At 36.9% G+C, this 18523-nt stretch overlaps 1 protein-coding gene across 1 annotated transcript; it reads right to left on the bottom strand.

Annotated features, from left to right (window-relative positions):
* Positions 1 to 430: 430 nt before the first annotated feature.
* Positions 431 to 16701, bottom strand: LOC144446276 (ventral anterior homeobox 2-like). The gene is made up of 3 exons (XM_078136027.1): positions 16347 to 16701; positions 14645 to 14832; positions 431 to 583 (listed from the first exon to the last, which is right to left on the bottom strand). The coding sequence occupies exons 1-3, from the start codon at positions 16699 to 16701 to the stop codon at positions 431 to 433; spliced, it is 696 nt and encodes a 231-aa protein (XP_077992153.1).
* Positions 16702 to 18523: the final 1822 nt, after the last annotated feature.

Here is an 18523-nt window from a genome sequence, read left to right as displayed (position 1 = left end):
CATTGCAATATAGAAGTGACAACACACTAGCAGACGGTTTCCCATTCCTTCTCCTGACAGTATATCGGCCAGAGTGGTGGGAGATGGACTTTTTACAAAAAATAATACATGCATCGATGGTATCCAAACAAGTGTCACAAACAGCGACTTGACCGAAAGAAAAATCTAATAAACTATACTACCGGTTGTGTGTGTACAATTATCTACATAGTTCTTGGCGCATGAACTACACTGTGTAAAAAAACAACCCACAAATGTATACGATTCTTGTTGAACTCCTTGACAACTCACAGTTGATATATTTGATAATAGATTGCAAATAAGTTTCCGTGATCGAAAAGACCTTAAATAGTTTATCAAACTGTTGTAACAGTCTTTAAATAAAGTATTAAAAAACATTGGCAGGATCGTGATGGAAAGGAGATGAAGTTCACATGTAGCCCATTCGTCCAACTGGACCATATTGAAGCATTCGAAGTATGTTGCACGTAGCTATGCTTTCAGCGTTGCGTTGTTGGCTCTCTGCTTCTTTAAATTTTTCTCGTTTAAACTTCGTTCTTCTATTTTGGAACCACACTTTGACCTGTGAAAATCAGAAAAAAAATTAGTTATTTTCCATTAAAAACATTAAAAAGACTTTATTCTCTGACTATGGTGAATTTAATAAACATATATAACAACTTTGATTTTGATTATCTCTTCAAAGAACTTCGAAATTCCTTCTTTTTTCTTAAAAATTGTGATCTCGTCGTCATGAGGTGTGTGTGTACATAGAGCATATGTATCCACTGGCTCGGCGTATAAGAAACATGACTTTCAGATGACAACAATGTTCATCTATAAGGGGAACTCTTGAGCCGTTCGAGGAAGATGTTTAGCACCCCCCCCCCCCCGAAGTATAAACAAACAAACAAACTATAGTAGTACTGTCGTCCATCCATATTGAAAGATAAGAAACAGAGTCAAATCCTCTCTACGTCACTAAAACTAAAACATTTTCCTTGTCTGTTGATTAACATAATATAATCCATTCAACTCTTGTTCGCATTTACTCATCAGCTCACCCAGTGATGACTGTGTGATGGCTGAGTGACTGGGTGACTTAGTAACTGAGTGACTGACTGAATGACTGAGTGAATGACAGGGTGACTGACTGAGTGACTTAGTGAGTGAATGAGTGAGTGACTGATTGAACGACCGCTGATTGACTAATTCACCCACTCGTGATAACACCATATGGTTGTTCACGATTCGTCGATTCTTGTTTTACCAGAAATGGATCTTTGAATTTCCCCTTTTCAAGTCACAAAAAACATATAACCTTCGCAATGGACCATCTGTCACAGGAGTACTTGTATATGAATAACCTATCACCCATCACCAACACCACCACCTGTTACATGAACCCAATCTTGTTTAAGAAAATTGTTAGGACAGATAAAAATTGGTTTTAGTAGTAGAATTTCAACGTGATCCGTATTTTCCCAAAAGTTCATTTACTTCATGATGATCAGCTGACTAATCGTTGATTGAACATGAACCTGACCAAATCCACACGTGTCTTAATTAAGCCCCCACCACCTTGAACTTGGTCATCTAATCATCTAAAGTCTTTCAAGCAAGTAGGACGATGTACTGATGAACAATTTCTTACAACGAGCTAGATATCTACACAATATACGTAAACTCATAGTCTTAAGAGTGGTCGCTTCAAAAAACTAGATTCCAATAAGGTAACTTCACTATCATTGCTAATGATAAAATTCACATTATGCATCACATTATGATTCTAATGGAACTGTTATAACCATATATGATTTTAAGTATTATAAGATTAAAGTGACTCTGGTGCTTCACTACATTTCTTAGATGAAGGTATGAACATTCTTCGATCGGTTTTATTGTTGAGAAAGGTGGAACGTAAATCGGGGAAGAATCCCTAGAATAGTTTACTGTTGAGTTATATTACATAAATCACGGGAACACATTTCTAGTGTCACCAGTGGAGACGTGCAGTTAACTACACCAGTATGGGCGCAGGTAGTCGTAGACAATTAATAAATATATGTCGGACACAATACCGTACTGGTGTTGAACATGAATACATGTATTTATCCATTTTCAAAAAGTTTTTGATTTGAGTTTTTTGTTCGAATTCGTTGCAGCATGAAGCTCCTACTAGTACGTGTATAACTTATTCGTGTGGGACAACCCTGGGAGATAAGATATCCGTCGTCGTTTCTGGGCTTGTTATATCAAACCGCTGCCTTCGTTCGTGTTTACTGTCGCTTCTAGTATGTTATCACGTTCAAAACAAAGTTGCTATAGATACAGCGCTGTATAAGAAAGATCAAACGCGCAATCTCTAAACAAAGAAACTCGTCGTCCATCTCATAAACAAGCCATCAAATGCATGTAATGTCGTCAAAACTAGCATTCAGATGAATTGCATACAACTTCCTTTTTATTTGAAAATAGTTTTATTATATCTACAGGCATTTCAAGAGACATCCGGCATGATGTATAGATAAAACACATAGTTGTATGCAACCATGGGAAATCGATGAAACGAAGTCTCAGGTGTTATTAACTTACGAAACATTATTACATAGACCAGAATTTGAAAACTGACGCTGACATTACGAGTTTGCTTCAAGGTGCGTGAATATTGAAAATTAAAATTATAACGAAGATTTTGAAAAAAGACCCCAACTCTTGTACTTCTAACTGCCAAATTTTCCTGGTAACTACACAGACGGCAATCTAGCTATAGAAAAAAAAGTTATTCGAGAACAAAAACATGATCGTATCCAATCAAATCCGCTACATTGATAAGATAATACGAATGCGTGAACCTGTGATTGAAACATGGACCTAGAACAGAAGTAAAACTATTTCACGGCAAAATACGTAAGACGATAGAACTTTACCAACGTAGAACGACGCAGCTTTAAGAGTAAACAAATGCAAAACAAACGTTGCAGCAACGCTAGCTTTAAAAGAAACAATATATGTCGTCTTGGGTACAAAAAGTTGGCAAAAAGTAGTCGTTGAAATTTCTGTAGTCGTTGGCATATAACTATAATCGAATCAATTTCTTTTGGAAATGAGATGAAAAATAGCACATTAGGCAGTTCTAACATTATCTTAACCCCAGAGCACTATAGTACATGGTCTGCGTTGTAACTATTAATGAATCTATATAAGACTAATCCTGGATAAGCTATTCTATAAATGCATACCAGTATGCTTATTGCAGGGCGGCTACTAATGAGATCTTTCCAAATTTACTTATTTTGTTTACCGCCTTCCCCAACTCACAACAACCCTTTCTCTCCCGTTCTCCCATTCTCTCACTCGTTCTCTCCCCTCTGTACTCTCTCACTCGCTTTCTCGCTATCACCCTCTCTCACACTATTTCTCTTTATCTCTCTTTTTTCTCACGCTCTCTCTCTCTGTCCTCTCACTTTCTCTCTCTCTAACTCCTCTCTCTCACTCCTCTCACTTTCTCACTCCCACCCTCTCTCTCTCTCTCTCTCTCTCTCTCTCTCTCTCTCTCTCTCTCTCTCTCTCTCTCTCTCTCTCTCTCTCTCTCTCTCTCTCTCTCTAATTTTAAATATATTTTGTAAAATATATAAACAGAAAAAGCCAGTGTTTTAACACGAAAAAAACAAGGATTTTAAAGCAATCTCGGGACTATTTTGATGGATCCGACACAGACAGTACTGTTCGTTGTCTCAACGACCACCAATGTTGGTTATTATCAACCCATGAGAGTGTAAACGTAGCATGTGTTAATCAGAATAACATCGTATAAATCAACGCCAAAAAGACGACCTCGCAATATGATGTACCAAAACGGACGAACCAAATTCGATATGTATATCTAAGTCGTAAATAAAATATCATATCCTTGAAAAATAAAATCTCGTATCATTTTTCTGTTAGATTTGAAAAAAAAATGGCATTTCGAGCTATTGCCTCGAGCAAGAAGTGGGAAGGGTGTGTGCTGAGTACGCCCAGTATCAATTAATAACACAGCCTGAGGGGGAAACATTTAGTCGTTAAATGGCAACGCGGGACCATGACGTCACGATGTTCACCTATTAGATAGAAACAAGGAAAAATTAAGTTACCCTTGCTAGACTCTCACGCCCCAGAATTGGAAAGATCAGCCCACGCACCTTCATATATTACCATGTGAAAGTACGGGTGCCCCTGTAATCAATCCATCCCGGCTGTGCAAACCACAAGTTTGCGGTAAAACACTTGAAAAAAGTTTGTTTCACTTTGTAACAATGTAATAACAGTTTAATACAGTAACAGCTGTGTCGACACTAATTGTCGACACATTTGGCATACATGTTGAGCCCTGGCCTCTAAAAAGTCAAATTTCTGATACCGAACAATCAATGCGGCAATAATTTTGGCGATAACCATGCATGTCCTCAAATCTCCGAATTATTCACAGCTGTCGTTTATTAACACATGTACTGACTTTCAGTATTTATATAGAAATTTTGATCCAAAATTTACCATTGAAAAAAGAGCAATTTTGATATAAATTGACGGATAAACAACTTTTTAAAACTCGTTGAATAAAAATAACACCTTTCTATTTTAAATAGATTTTTTTTTGCAATACGTATTTGGAATGCTTAGTTGGTATGTGATCATTGAATTGTTTTTATAAATAATTTTTTAAATTTAGATTACCGTTTTTTATGAAATATCAACTATTCCCGCCAAATTCGATCAATTGAACAACTGTGACATCAATCAGACTCGTGAGATTTTGTAACTGTCACGTGACACCATCATCTAAAAGTACAACTCGCAGTCTACAGTGTTGTGCGTTAGCTTTATTGAAATCCTTTTTTTAACTCCATATTACAAACAACATTATTTTCGTTTGTTTTTGTTTATTGCGGTAACAAAATCTGAATTGTTGATAATTTTGAACTGGTGCAGAAAACCTTCACAAGATTTGGCCACACAAATCCCAGGTGGTATCATATAATGAAAAGTAAGCGTACAGTTTGGTCTATGATACCCTTATGTACATGGTCCAGGTAGTTTGTATATGGAAACATTGATGCATACTGTAGAGTTTATTTTATACCTCTGTACATGGAGGCAGAGCGTGATGCTATACATCCATATCTTCACACGGGAGTGTAAACGTTAATTGAGATTGGTTGCATACTTATTTGTTGCTAATGGATTGCTATCTTTCCTATTAGATCAACACAATGTATCCTTAGGTCGCTCAGTCCCGTACGTATCTGATTAGCTTTGATTCTAGTCGTTCCGTACTAAGTAGGAGTTGCCGCCGCCCCGGGTTGCCGCCTGGTTGGGTTCCAACTCAACGTTCACAATCACATCGTGGAACAAGATTAGATTGCCCATCGAAATCTTCGTAATTCGCACTAAAACGAATATGTCAGGTGATGTACTGACGGTAGAAGAAATCGAGTTACGTTCGCCTGGTTTATAGAATGTAATGATTCCACCAATCAAATCCAACGAAACGAAACAAAACGAAACTCAACGAATTTTAACACGACCAAATATAAAGCGCACAGGGAAACAAAGACAAACAGTTTTTTAAAAAAAGAAACAAACACAAACATACACAGAAATACATAAAAGTACAGAGACCTTCTGACGCAAGCTTGCATAATATTCGTACGGTAATAAATCGTAAGAGGATCGTTAGATCGGATTGTAACTTTCAACTATTTTCAAGTATTTAGCAGAGTGGTAGTCCTAGCAATTTCTGTTTTCCGGTGGTAGCGATATATTTCTTCTTTTTACGTAAGTGATTCCAAAGTAAAGCTTCGATTCGCATTCGCATATATAACCAAGAAACGATAGGTAACAAATCACACCCGTGGTTTACGGTAGAATTATATAGTAGCATACAGTTCAAATAAGGAAGAATGGTGGTAATGGAGACCTTTTGTTTTTATGGCTATTTTTACTGACAATGGAATACCTATGCACACAAAATACAAGATTAAGAAATTTTAGTTGTTTCAGTGAATTTTGACCATATTTTTATGCTGAACTTTTCGCTGGAATTTATGGCACATTTGTTGAGTGCATTTGGCAGTAAGTTTGTAAATGGTGAGGTGAATTCTTTGCATGCCTTACATGTACACAGCGCAAGCATACAGTCTGGTAACAGATTCGCAATAGCCAATGTCACGTGGGACGTTTTTCGCGCTGTACCACAGCGAAGACATGTCTAAAATCAAGCTAAACTCTCACAAAAATGCAAAATCATTGCTTTTTTGTTATTTTATTCACTATTTTGTATTTATGGACTAAAACAGTACCCTATTAGGATGTGAATTTTTTCTTCACAATTTAGTTTTCCAAGTTTGTTTGGTTCAAATCTCGGCATTCACCTTTTCGTCAGAAAACTGCTTCGTTGCACAAATAAAAAAGACCAGATTAAATCTTACGTTTTCGAGTCTAGACAGGTCTTGAACAGTTAGTGAATGGACAACCAACTAATTTGGAAGATCAGCGACTAGTCCCGTATTTGCCAGTCCGTTATATTCCTAATTTAGCGTGTTGAAAACAGTTATATTTTAAAACAGAACAATGAGCGAGTCCACATAGCCTGAGGGCAACCGATCCAAGTCCTCAATACTTTCTTGTTGAGGTAATTGGAGCCACTTTAAATTACTAAGTATTATTGAAGCAGTAGTCGGTAGTAATTAGCAGCAACAAATAATACATGATGAATTTCTTGTCTGTGTGACAGGCGGAGAACTGTCGGATAAGCATTCGGTTTTTCCGGTCTAGTGGAGGAAGGGTATGACACGAGCTCGGAAAACCCAGAGCGAGGCACCTGTGGAGATTCACTCCAAATATATAATTACCCAACAACTTTTACGTAGTCAAACAACATTTACACACTGCGCCAAGAGAATTTCTAGCTGGACAAATGCGTATGCACCACAATGAAACATTTATGACTAAAATGTTCATCGGCTTGGTAGATCAAACGAATTATAATGACAGATTATAACACACAAGCACTATGGAATTCGTCATTCGCGAATGGGGATTGTCGACAGCAGAGATCGACCCAATGTTCTTTTACTCATTTGTACTTGTACGTTATTACATTTGTAATTCACTGAAAACACTTTCAGTCTGAAGTCGACGGTTTTCTAACGTGAAGCCGAATACTGAAAACGCCACTGGAAACATAAAAAATAATGCGCATATGTTGTTTCTCGTTGGGCATTGCAAAGGTCTTTAAACAAAATTTATACAGACTAAGTTTCGTAAAGATCTTTGTAAACCGGACTCTATACACTCACCGTATTCGAGGAACTCAAATGTCTGGAGGTCGTTACTCGGGTTGAAACATATATTGGTCAAAGAAACCAGTAAGAGAAAACAATTACAAAGATCAAGCGTTCTAAACTTTCTAGCGAAAATTTAAAATCGGTTTTGATTTTGGGTACTTGTTAATTTCACGACAAAATAATGAACAGACAAGCATTAAAAGAAATTAAAACATTATGTGACAAATCTACATTTGAAATTTGACTCAGCAAAGTGCGCTTCAAATTACCAAAACGTAAGCTAAACATGCATTAATTTTATCATGGTATATTTAGGACGACGGCAGGTTTATTTCAGCTGAAGACATCAGATGTTTTTCAAGGTAACGTTGCAACATGAGAAAATAAAAGAAAGCCACAAATAGAAAGCGAAAACAAACGGTATACAATATCAAATAAAGAAGAAACGAAAAAAAAGAAACATATGGGTTTCGCTGAATAGTAACTTTATAATCAATCATATTGCAACATAGCTTTCAATATGTTGTGATAGAAAAGACACAACAGTTACTATGTAAGGAAATCAAGATACATGTATGAGGGTGCTCTGTCTGTTGGTACAGTATTGCAACTATACGTCTACCATATGTTCTCCTAGTTCTGCCGCTGTTTTTGATATAAATGTATAACAAACGTCTTTATTTTTAGAGACTATAGTTTGGGCAATGTTTGCTATATGGTATAATACATCCACCGCTGTACTCGAGCTATACAGCGCAGTATTCAACCACATGTTTTTATTGTTTGAAAAAAAAATGTCGAAGTAAATTTTTGACATAAACACGTGCATTTTATACACAGTTGTTCATCCGAAACAATATCTACTAGTAGCCTGTGGTGTCACTTTGTTCAAAGTGAAAATCAACGGGAGGTATTCCAGGGCACTGTTTTCAGATTGGATACAATGCGTAAATACGGGCTACAGCTGAGCGCTTGGCCAAACTAAGATGTCGGACTTGTTGCTAAAGCTTTCCAAGGTATGACAAAAACAGTGTTAAAAACATTTCTTTCAGTGTTTTGGTCCTTTTGCATGCAACCTTCCGCTTATTGGGTTTGCTGGCTACAGAATTAGCAGTTTGATTTAGAGTGATAAACAGTGTGTCCTCCAATAAAAGACAAAATTGTGTTGCTGTGTTTCAAAATGATTCAAACGAAATTTCCCTGTATACCACCACCTAGTGAGAGATAGCCAGTTCAAACTAATTTATGTATTTCAGTGGCACGTCAAATTGGTTTAGGGAGCTAGCTACACTGGTGATACAACATGTCCTGAGAACAATACATAAGAGAAAACAAATTAGATTTAAAAAATATTGAAAACTTGAGAGTCGAAACCTTATTTTGCTGTTACCTAGGGACAAATAAACAAGCAAACAAATAAACAAACAAACAAACAAACAAGACAGTATAATCCAGTTCGACCAAATACTGCCAAACCAAGAGAGACTATAGAGTTTCAATTAGGGGGCACGATGTTTTTTTACATTTCACCTAACGTTTTTTTTAATATGAATTTAACACAAACAAATTACAGGCACTGATAGAACCCATACACACGAAATGTTACATTTTATGTCACTGTGAACACAAATAAACAGTTTTGCGTTTGAATCCCCCTTGTTTCATCGGACAGTGAAGTTGATTTGTGTTCAGAATGAGATCAAATGTATCATTTTATCATTTACACTACCAGTGTCAGCATTTTGCTTTATGTAATTTGTAACAAAAACAAATCGTTGCCTGAGACGTAAAACACACGGTGCTGCTTAATTAAAACGTTATAGTCTCTCTGGTTTGGTAGTATTTATGTATGGATAATGTATATATATATATATCATACTTGAACTGTGTTTGTTGTTGAATGATGGAATTCTACCACTGCGGTACAAAAGGCCAAAGAACGTAAAGTTGACTGAGTGACTGGTTGATTGACTGACTGACTGACTCACTGATGGCCTGTCTAACTGTCTAGAGTGACAAGCCTGATAATGAAATCGATGATTTGCAGGCGGAGTCTAGACATGCACAACACCAAACCATAAGAGGTACTAGAACGCCTAATCTACCCCTTGTGGCACGGTAGCCTCTCGATGCATTTTGCCTCAACGAATTTTCTGAATAGGAGTTGATTCGCCGTACGGTACACTATTAACAGTTATATACATGACCGATAGACTGTGCATTGGGCCGAAAGTAATCCTATAATTGGAAAAATGCAATGTCAACCAACTTTTTTTTTCAGAGGAGTACTTCCCTACAAACACAAAGGTGAATCGTCCACGATACCTCGTTTGAATTTACAGGTCACGAGGAAAGTTCACATATTTGTTGATATAACTAAACACTTTTGATCGGAGAGTGTTAGGACTCATTGAGTAAAGTTTTTTTTGGATCGTTTGGTTGTGTTGTGGGGAAAATAATTGTCAAAACTAGATAGAATGTCGAGTAGGTTTAGAAGTCGCACGTCATTTGGGCTTGATTTCGCGGGAAGGTGAGGAACTGAAGCACCGTTGAGTGACGTCAAGTTTAGACACATCCCAGACTTCACTCATTGAATAGCAGATAGAAGACAAGTATTCTTCAACCTTGCACATTTGTCCGCCCAGTATTACCTAATCCGAAAAGCCTTGGGGTTAAAAGTCGAGGCATAATACTCGTACAAGCACCAACTCTACTAGTCGACTTTGTTGCATTACAAAAGCAACTGCAAGTTGGTTGTAATTGCAGTACTGGTGACTTCAACCAGCCAGAAAATCTTTTGTTTTGATCAAATTTACCAAGAAATCGACGAGTGATTAATTAGCACTTGTGTGGCGTCTAACTTGGGGATTTACTTCAAGTGATCTATTGATCCTGTCGATTTCCTTCAGAAAGCATTCAACAAAACTTTTGGAGTTTCAAGACGACCAAGATGTCAATCAAACGCGGGATTACTCCAAATCTCTTTAAGCCTGTGGGTTCGCTTTTGTTTCCTAGTATAAACTTCTGTTGCAATTCTTTATGTAATGAATTTATTTACATCGAAATCTTACGTAGCGTTTTGGGTTGTTCATCTATTAATTAAATGTTAATCACCATTGCTCAACTCATACCAAGTCACATGGGCGACGGTTTAGAAAAAATTAATTCTTTTTTTTTAAAGCATAAAGTCGTCCTTTCGATTCTCAGATCATAACACACGGACTTGAATCGAACATTCCACTGGCAAATGTTCATATGACAATGCAACACAGCTGTTGCAGCAATATCTTTAGTGTTCAATTTCAATTTTAAATATTATATATTCACAGCGAGGTTGCCCGTAAACAGCCGTGTAATGGCATTGTGATATTACACACTAACTATTGTATGGGACCACACACCAGGTCTTTCTGGATACACAGATACGACCTCTGCTATATGAACCCGAATTAATTTTCAACGCTCTCACTTTCAACAATAATAATTTCGTTTCGATCATTACATTTATTAGCCTCGGCGTCATATTGCGTGATGGTTGTGTGGATAATTAGTATGTCACTGTGTGCGATTTAGACACGCGGCTGTATCTTGTATGATGGGAGGTGATATGACCGGTGTCGATTTCATGTTCATTTCACTTAATGTCGATTACTTTATTTTGATGAAAGAAATATGATATGAGTAGACGTTAAGATGATACAGCTCGGCGATATTATCATACAAAGTAATTGTTATTAAGAATGACGTATGTTCTTTTATCGAAAGTTTGTCTGATAATGTAACCTGAATTATAGAATGAAATATCTTATTGACATTTAGAATCGACACTCTATTTGTCCTTCAGGCAGGACTTATACCCGCAAATTATTACAAGTCGCATTATTTTTCGTTGTTTTTTGTTTTTGTTGTTGTTTTTTGGGGGTGGGTGGGGTGGGTTTATTTTACCTCAGAACAGAAATTGACCAAAAAGGAGACCTCAAAGATTTTCAAGTAGAGAAATATTTGTAACAAAGACAAGAAGAGTTACATGGAAAGGTGATTTGTAACAAAAATCGCTTCATTTGATGATAAATATTTGCAGATAGAGAGTCTCTTTGGCGATTTATGGTTTGAAGACTGTGGATATTTGGAATAGCCATGGTGTGGTTGATATAACAAAACCACAGTGCTGTAATCTCAATCTGTTACTTAGAACTCAAGTTTAAGCCGGTAGAATGCGCCTCGATGGAAAATTTCCCTGAAAACAAGTTTCTAAAAATCTCTCCATATGAAAGCTTGTTCCTGGTCTTGTTGTACTAATCCCACCATGTTTTGAAGGAAAATCATCAATCTTCCATTTCCGATAGAGTTAATACAGTATTCGACGACCGTATAACAATTTAAGAAGCGTATTTCAGAGGCATATACTTTAGGCAAGAGGCATGGAGAACGCATCTCGAATTATTTGAATCCTATCAGTAATGAAAAAAAACAGACTTCAAAGCATTTTTAAAAAATCTGAAATCCTATTTTGTAAATAAGTCGTTTCGAAACATATAGTAGATGGATCATATTTTAGTCTTTGGCATTGCAACCAAGAAAGAGAAATGGAGAAATTTCGACATTCGATGGAATTTAGGATTGCCTAAGCCTTTAGGGCCTACTGCTTCAATGTGTTCAAATTTTCAATGCTACTCTCACCCATCTCATCAGTTCATTTCCATTTTAAGCATTTAGGAATCCCAGTACATGTCGTCTACACCAATTTAATTTTAAAATGCTATTCCCGAGAAATCATTGCAAAAAAAAAATCGGCGACAAAACATTGTCATAGCGGCAAGATGCATGCAGTATGTCTGGAAGTGAAAAAATCACCCCAGCCTCTCAATAAATGGAGGATACAACGATCTTTCCAAAGTGTGTGAGATCACATGTGCGGGGTGAACGCCCCACACAAAAAATATAAATCTGAGTATTCAATATTTCCACATAACACAGGAAGAAGAGTGGAGAGAAAATCAACACCATAATTATCAGTTTAATGGTTTCACGTCCATGACCATGGTTCAAGTTGTTGGCCAAAGTCGCTCACAGTTGCATTTAGAGTTGATATCTGATAAGAGTTGATATTCAACCAAACCCAATACCCAGGTGCTTTACGAATGACAATTCTTCACATTGACAAAACCTGCCCAGCTAGCAAAAATCCCCACACTATCTCCATAGCTCTTTATTTACAATATTATGTGTTGGATAAATCATCACGTGACGTATTCCTAGATAACTGAAAGTGAACGTATTGATAGACAGCCAATCTAAAGAAATTTGAGAAAAGTTCGACTTAATTGCCATTATTAGCTTGCGGAATCAAAACAGTTTTATGGTTGAAAAATCCTAATACTGCCAGCGTTGTGAAGATCTTAGATTATATTATATCACTGTAACAGCTGGCTAATCGCATTGATATCATTGATACAGAAATTAATGCATGATAAACATACCAACAGCTTTAAAAAATAGTATATATAGCGAAACGTGTGATCGTATAGAAGCGACTCTCTAGTTTACGGATCTCGATCATGTACACATACACATAGACATAGATACAGACATACACATACACATACACATACACATACACATACACATACACATAGACATGCACATAGACATATATATAGACATGCACATACACATACATATAGACAGACATACACATAGACATAGACATAGATATACACATACATATACACATAGATATACACATAGACATACACATAGATATAGACATAGACATAGACATAGACATACACATAGATATAGACATACACATTACACATAGACATACACATAGACATATACATAGACATATACACAGACATAGATACAGACATACACATAGGCATATATATAGACATAGATATAGACATGGACATACACATACACATAGATATAGACATAGACATACACATAGACAAACACATACACATAGATATAGACACACGCAGATACAAACAGCGTATTAAGAAAAGTAACATACAAACCATACAGTATAGTATCATTGCTGAGAACATTAGCAAAATTGAAAAAAAAAGCAACCTTCGAATTGCATTTGTTGTTACTGTATAGAGATAAACGGTTTCACTTTCACGTCACCCAGTTTTACAGTAGACTATTAGTATTTAAGATAATTCTTACAGTTACTCTTGGGAGGGACTGTATTTAGTACGTCGATTTGACGATTCAGTCTGTGTCTAAAATAGTGTCGTCGTAAATGTTATTTTCACTTGTTGTTGATCAACTAAACAAACACATATAATAAACACAACAAGAGAACATTCAATCCGATGTCACCCAATCAAATGATGATCTCACCCAATCAAATTATTTGACCCCCACTAGATATGATTTCGAATCTGCAGACCATGACATTCGTGACGCTGCAACTTTCATGGGATCCGCTCGTGCGATACTTTACACATTGTGTACAAAACAATTACACCAGATTTGTAGACTTTGGTTTACAGAACTTAAAAGAGGAAAGCTTCATGTTGGTGGTGGTGGTGGGGATGGTCGTGTGGGTCCATATTTTGATCACATTTCTTGCAAATTCGATGCCCCGACTATTAAAAATATGGCCGACCTATGTTATATTGTCACTGTGTGTCACTTTCAGAATTTCACTTCTGAAGGTCAATCTGGCAGATAAAAATACCATCGAAAATTTCCATTCAGTACCTTGACATCAAATTACAATTCACGATCTATAATTCCTATAATACATGGACAGATACAGATTTGTTTGCATGTTTTTGATTGCTAGGCTGACTTGACGAGTACCAAAATCGACGCCATATTGAAATATCCAAAACTTTGAGGCATTCAGGGCGAAAGCTTTGGGAAATATACCTAGCCCTGTAATTGTCCAAGACAGATAACAGACACAGTCTGACACATTGCAAGTTCTGGGAAAATCTATAATTGTACTTGTTGTCAGTTTTCATAAATAGATTTGACACTTTTTTTCTAAATTCACACTACAAACCATGCTTCAGTAAAGATTCACGTAATATTTCCGTCTGGTATTTTTTTTACCAGTGTCTTGGTTGTGTGTACTTTGAGCGGGTACCCCGGGGACCAAACTATGACCCTCCATAAAATAAAATAATTTAATATCAAATATATTTCCAATTTGTCGGTACTGCATGTACCATCTCATATGCGAAGACTCGACACATAAATATTAGTGAACAGTATATGAATGTATGAGTGAGAATTCCTTACTATATACTCGTGGAATCGGTATGGAAAGATTATAAATTTGGAAGGTTTCATACCTGTGTTTCTGTTAGGTCTAGACAGGTGGCGAGTTCAGCCCGATCTCTTCCTACCATGTACTGATTGCGTTGAAATTCCCGCTCTAATTTGTACAATTGTTGAGGTGAAAAAGAAGTCCTCGCTCTCTTCGGACGATCGAGGTCCAGTGCTTTTGGGAAAACCATTTCTCGTTCGCCGCCATTCGAGTCTGACAGTTGTAATAAAAAATATACATAGATAAATTACTTTTGTTATCGCCAACAAAGTTGATATTCTGGACCCTAATGTATGCAAAGATTTTGAGAATACTGTTGAGCGTTTTTTTGGTATATAACTTAAATGATATGAAGCCTTCCGTGGATTCCAGCCATTTTTAGACTTAGGTGGGAATTTAAAGTTGATTATGGAGGTCACAGTATCAATTTCAAGCGGAAGAACTAAAAAATTGCAGTGCAAATAAAAACTTCAAGAACGCTTAATGATATGTGATTTAGATGTGTGGACTACTTCATGATAACCTCAATATTTCAAACAATGTCTAACTTATAAGTTACACATACATACTTGTGATTTTATCAAGTTCAAATATACATGGATGTGAAATGAATTTCTACCTTCCTAATTGACAAGCAGTAAGCTGTGAAGAAAAACATTGGAATATCATGCAAAGAACTACAACAAATCAGCCACTCTCGAGTTTAGTTTGGTTCAATTTAGTGTACACATGTTTAGCAAATATCTCACAATTTTGATGTTTCTCCAAAATGGCAATGTTTTGATTTTTTGTCCTTTAGCGGGTTAGAGTCTAGCTAGCTAAACATTTTTATCGAAATATCTCACTGCTCTCAGACTTGTAATTCGAAGTTATACAGCTGATTAAGTGGTTGCATTATTACAGTGAAAACTTGAAGATTTAAAATCGTTGCTCTTTTGAAAATTTTGTAAAAAGGGTACGCAGGAATTTATGCCGTTGGTATTTGATTTCAGAATCACAATCAAAATTAATCAAACTTAATTTGTCTACCATACTTATCTGCGACAGTAAAGACAGAGAACATAATAATTATTATTATGAACATCAAATTTGGATTTGTTTATCTATTCAATAGCTGAACTAACGATAGGTTTGTGTTGGTGTGCTTATTCACAGTTATGTGTACATTGGGAACAGATTCAGTTTTTGGTGAAAACAATTTTATTATAGTAAACACGTATACTTCATGTTTGGTATTGAATTTTTCAACGTAATAATTAGTCAATTTTACTTTTTAAATAACGGCTTTAGCATGTGAGTCACATCTTTTTTCAAGCATTTGCAAAGTAGTTTGAAGTGATTTTGTGTGCTCATATGTTGGTCCAATTGGTGTGTGACATATGTTATACCAATATGGTTCTTTCTTGTTTGTCCCGAGTGACAGTCAGAAGTCTATATTATTTTTTTTTAATTCCAAATTTGACAAGAGCGTCTTCAGAAACTCTTCCAGTACCCAGTGTTTAGTTTTCATATCATAAAAGCAGTCTAGCGAAATCGACACGGTGCTCAGCTAGATATGAATATTATTTCAAAGTGTCTTAATTAATTTGTGCATGTCATGTGTGATAGGATCAATTTCACCGTGTAGGCACTGCGAGGCCACCCCTAGTCATAGGACATAACTAATGAAATTAACACACGTGCTGATTTCACAACAGCTTCACCAACAGCTGTTATATGGTCCTCACCTTTGACTTTTACAACTTTGCAATGGTCGGGGTATTTTCTTTTTAAAGAGTCCAGATCTAGTCCATTCGTCGAACCATTTTCAGAATTAGAACTTTCGTTGTATTGATAATTATTGTTGTGATGACCAAGCCGTTCATAGCTCACACTAAACCCGTTCTTTTCGTTCTCCATCTGGACGTGGTGGTGATGGTGATGGTGGTGGTGGTTGGTCGCTCGCGTGTGTTGGTCATTTTCTTCCGAAGATGCCGAGTCAGTTCCTACTGTAGCAATACCCCTAAAGCCAAACCTTGGAAAGGGGTAATGGTAATAACTGGGAAACGCCATGGAAGGTTGGGGTTCTGCCAAGTGGTCCATACTATCTGTCACAGATAATCTCCCGGTTGCTAGATCACAGACGCTTTGGTAACTCATGAAACGATGATGCGATTTGTCGTAATTTCATCAGACGAGTAGTGTGATCAGAGTCGGCCAGTCAATAGTATACAGCGACTAGCTGTTCAAGAGAGTGAGATTCCTTGTGTTTTGTATACGCCTGTCACTTCAGGTGACTGACAACCCCGTCTATTCTTTCCGTTTTCACTTCATTGGTCGCCCTAATCAGCTCACGACTCGTAAGCCCCCACTAGAGGGCACCTTCTTCTCAATTGGTTCTGAATAGGATGAATGGTCCTTTTGGAACGTGGTGTCGCGGAGGCTTGTTTCCTACCAATAGCGTAATTGCCGGAGTCACCTTGTTGGTGATTACGCACAATGTGACCAGGAGAGCCTGGGCACAGAACGGTCTCGGCATTGTTGTTGTTAATTACACTAAAATGCCCATCCTAGTACAAAGAAACCGGACAACCCTAGACAAAAGAATATGGTCCTGAGTTTGTGTTGTGGACAATCTAAAGAACTGCGTGTAAAAAGAAGGTGAGAGGCATCTAACATGGTCAGAAATCTGTTGCTAATACCATGGGATTATAGAGTATATGATGGCAATAAGACAGAACTTCCAAGTAACTTGGAGACACGTTGACTCCATTAGAACACACCACTACTACTCACCATTTTTCAATTTGGACATTTTCTTTTGAGAAAAAAAAGCTGAAATGATTCGTCGACAAAGGCTGTCCCCTCTGTCTCTCTACCTCTATTGGGATGTCTCCATAATAGCTCATCAGATGTGATGAAAGGAGTTGTTCAGCTCACCTTTTTGTTTGCTTTAGGCTATTGTCAAATTAACAGTTTGGTTGTGTGAGCTAATTGGAGTATTTGCATAGAAGACCAGGCCTCGATGGATGACTCACCCACGGACCGTGCTGTGTGCAGAAAGCAGGACGAAACAAGCAAGGACATCGACCCACCTTGTGCACCATACAAGAGAAGGGAAATCGTATTGTTGGCAACTGGACAAAGCTTCGTTGTTCCTCAGAACGGAAATTTTCTTACCAAGACATCTTTACAATTTGGTTTCGATCATTAATTGGACTTATAGCCGCCCACTAATTGGCTTAACATAACTAATACGAAAAACACCGTTGCTCGATAAAATTGACATTTCTAGCTATTCACCATATGATTACAGATCTCTGAAATAAAATCAAATGGATAAGTATGCAACAACAGAACAGAAATACATGGGTGATACAGATCAAGGTTAACATTCAATCAAATAGCAATGACCTTGACAAATGAAAGTGCTGGCCTTGACAAATTAGAAGGCCGTTATATCAGTGTCAAGGTACCCGTGAAGGAAACAACACATATTTGTCACTATCACCGACTTCTGTGGGACAATTCGTTGAATGTCATTTCGATTTGGGAGTACTTTGCCAACACAATGAAGATCCTTATATTTTCTTTTACTCTACAATGTACACGGACCATCATAATTATTGAAATACTAGAGGTCAACTCAGTATTTTTATGTGGTTTTGATAGGCGTTTCCCATCCACATGGTGGTCCCCAGTATTCTTTGTTGGTCAGAACAATGGGTTGAGACAGTGACAAAAATGAAAACAACTCCTTTCATTGACGAACACAGACCCTCCTGCAGACGAAATAAATTCATTTACAAATGCATGTGCATTCATTGGTATATCGATTTGTTGTGATTTTTACGGATGCCTTAAAATTTAAAAAAAGAAAATTTCGTATGATTTGTACCAACGTTCACCTTTTCCAAGCGTTTTA

The sequence above is a fragment of the Glandiceps talaboti genome, chromosome 15 (genome assembly GCF_964340395.1).
Source record: "Glandiceps talaboti chromosome 15, keGlaTala1.1, whole genome shotgun sequence".
NCBI classification, from domain to species: Eukaryota; Metazoa; Hemichordata; class Enteropneusta; family Spengelidae; genus Glandiceps; species Glandiceps talaboti.
Note: the sequence above shows the minus strand (reverse complement) of the source record. Positions and strands in the feature narration are given on the sequence as shown.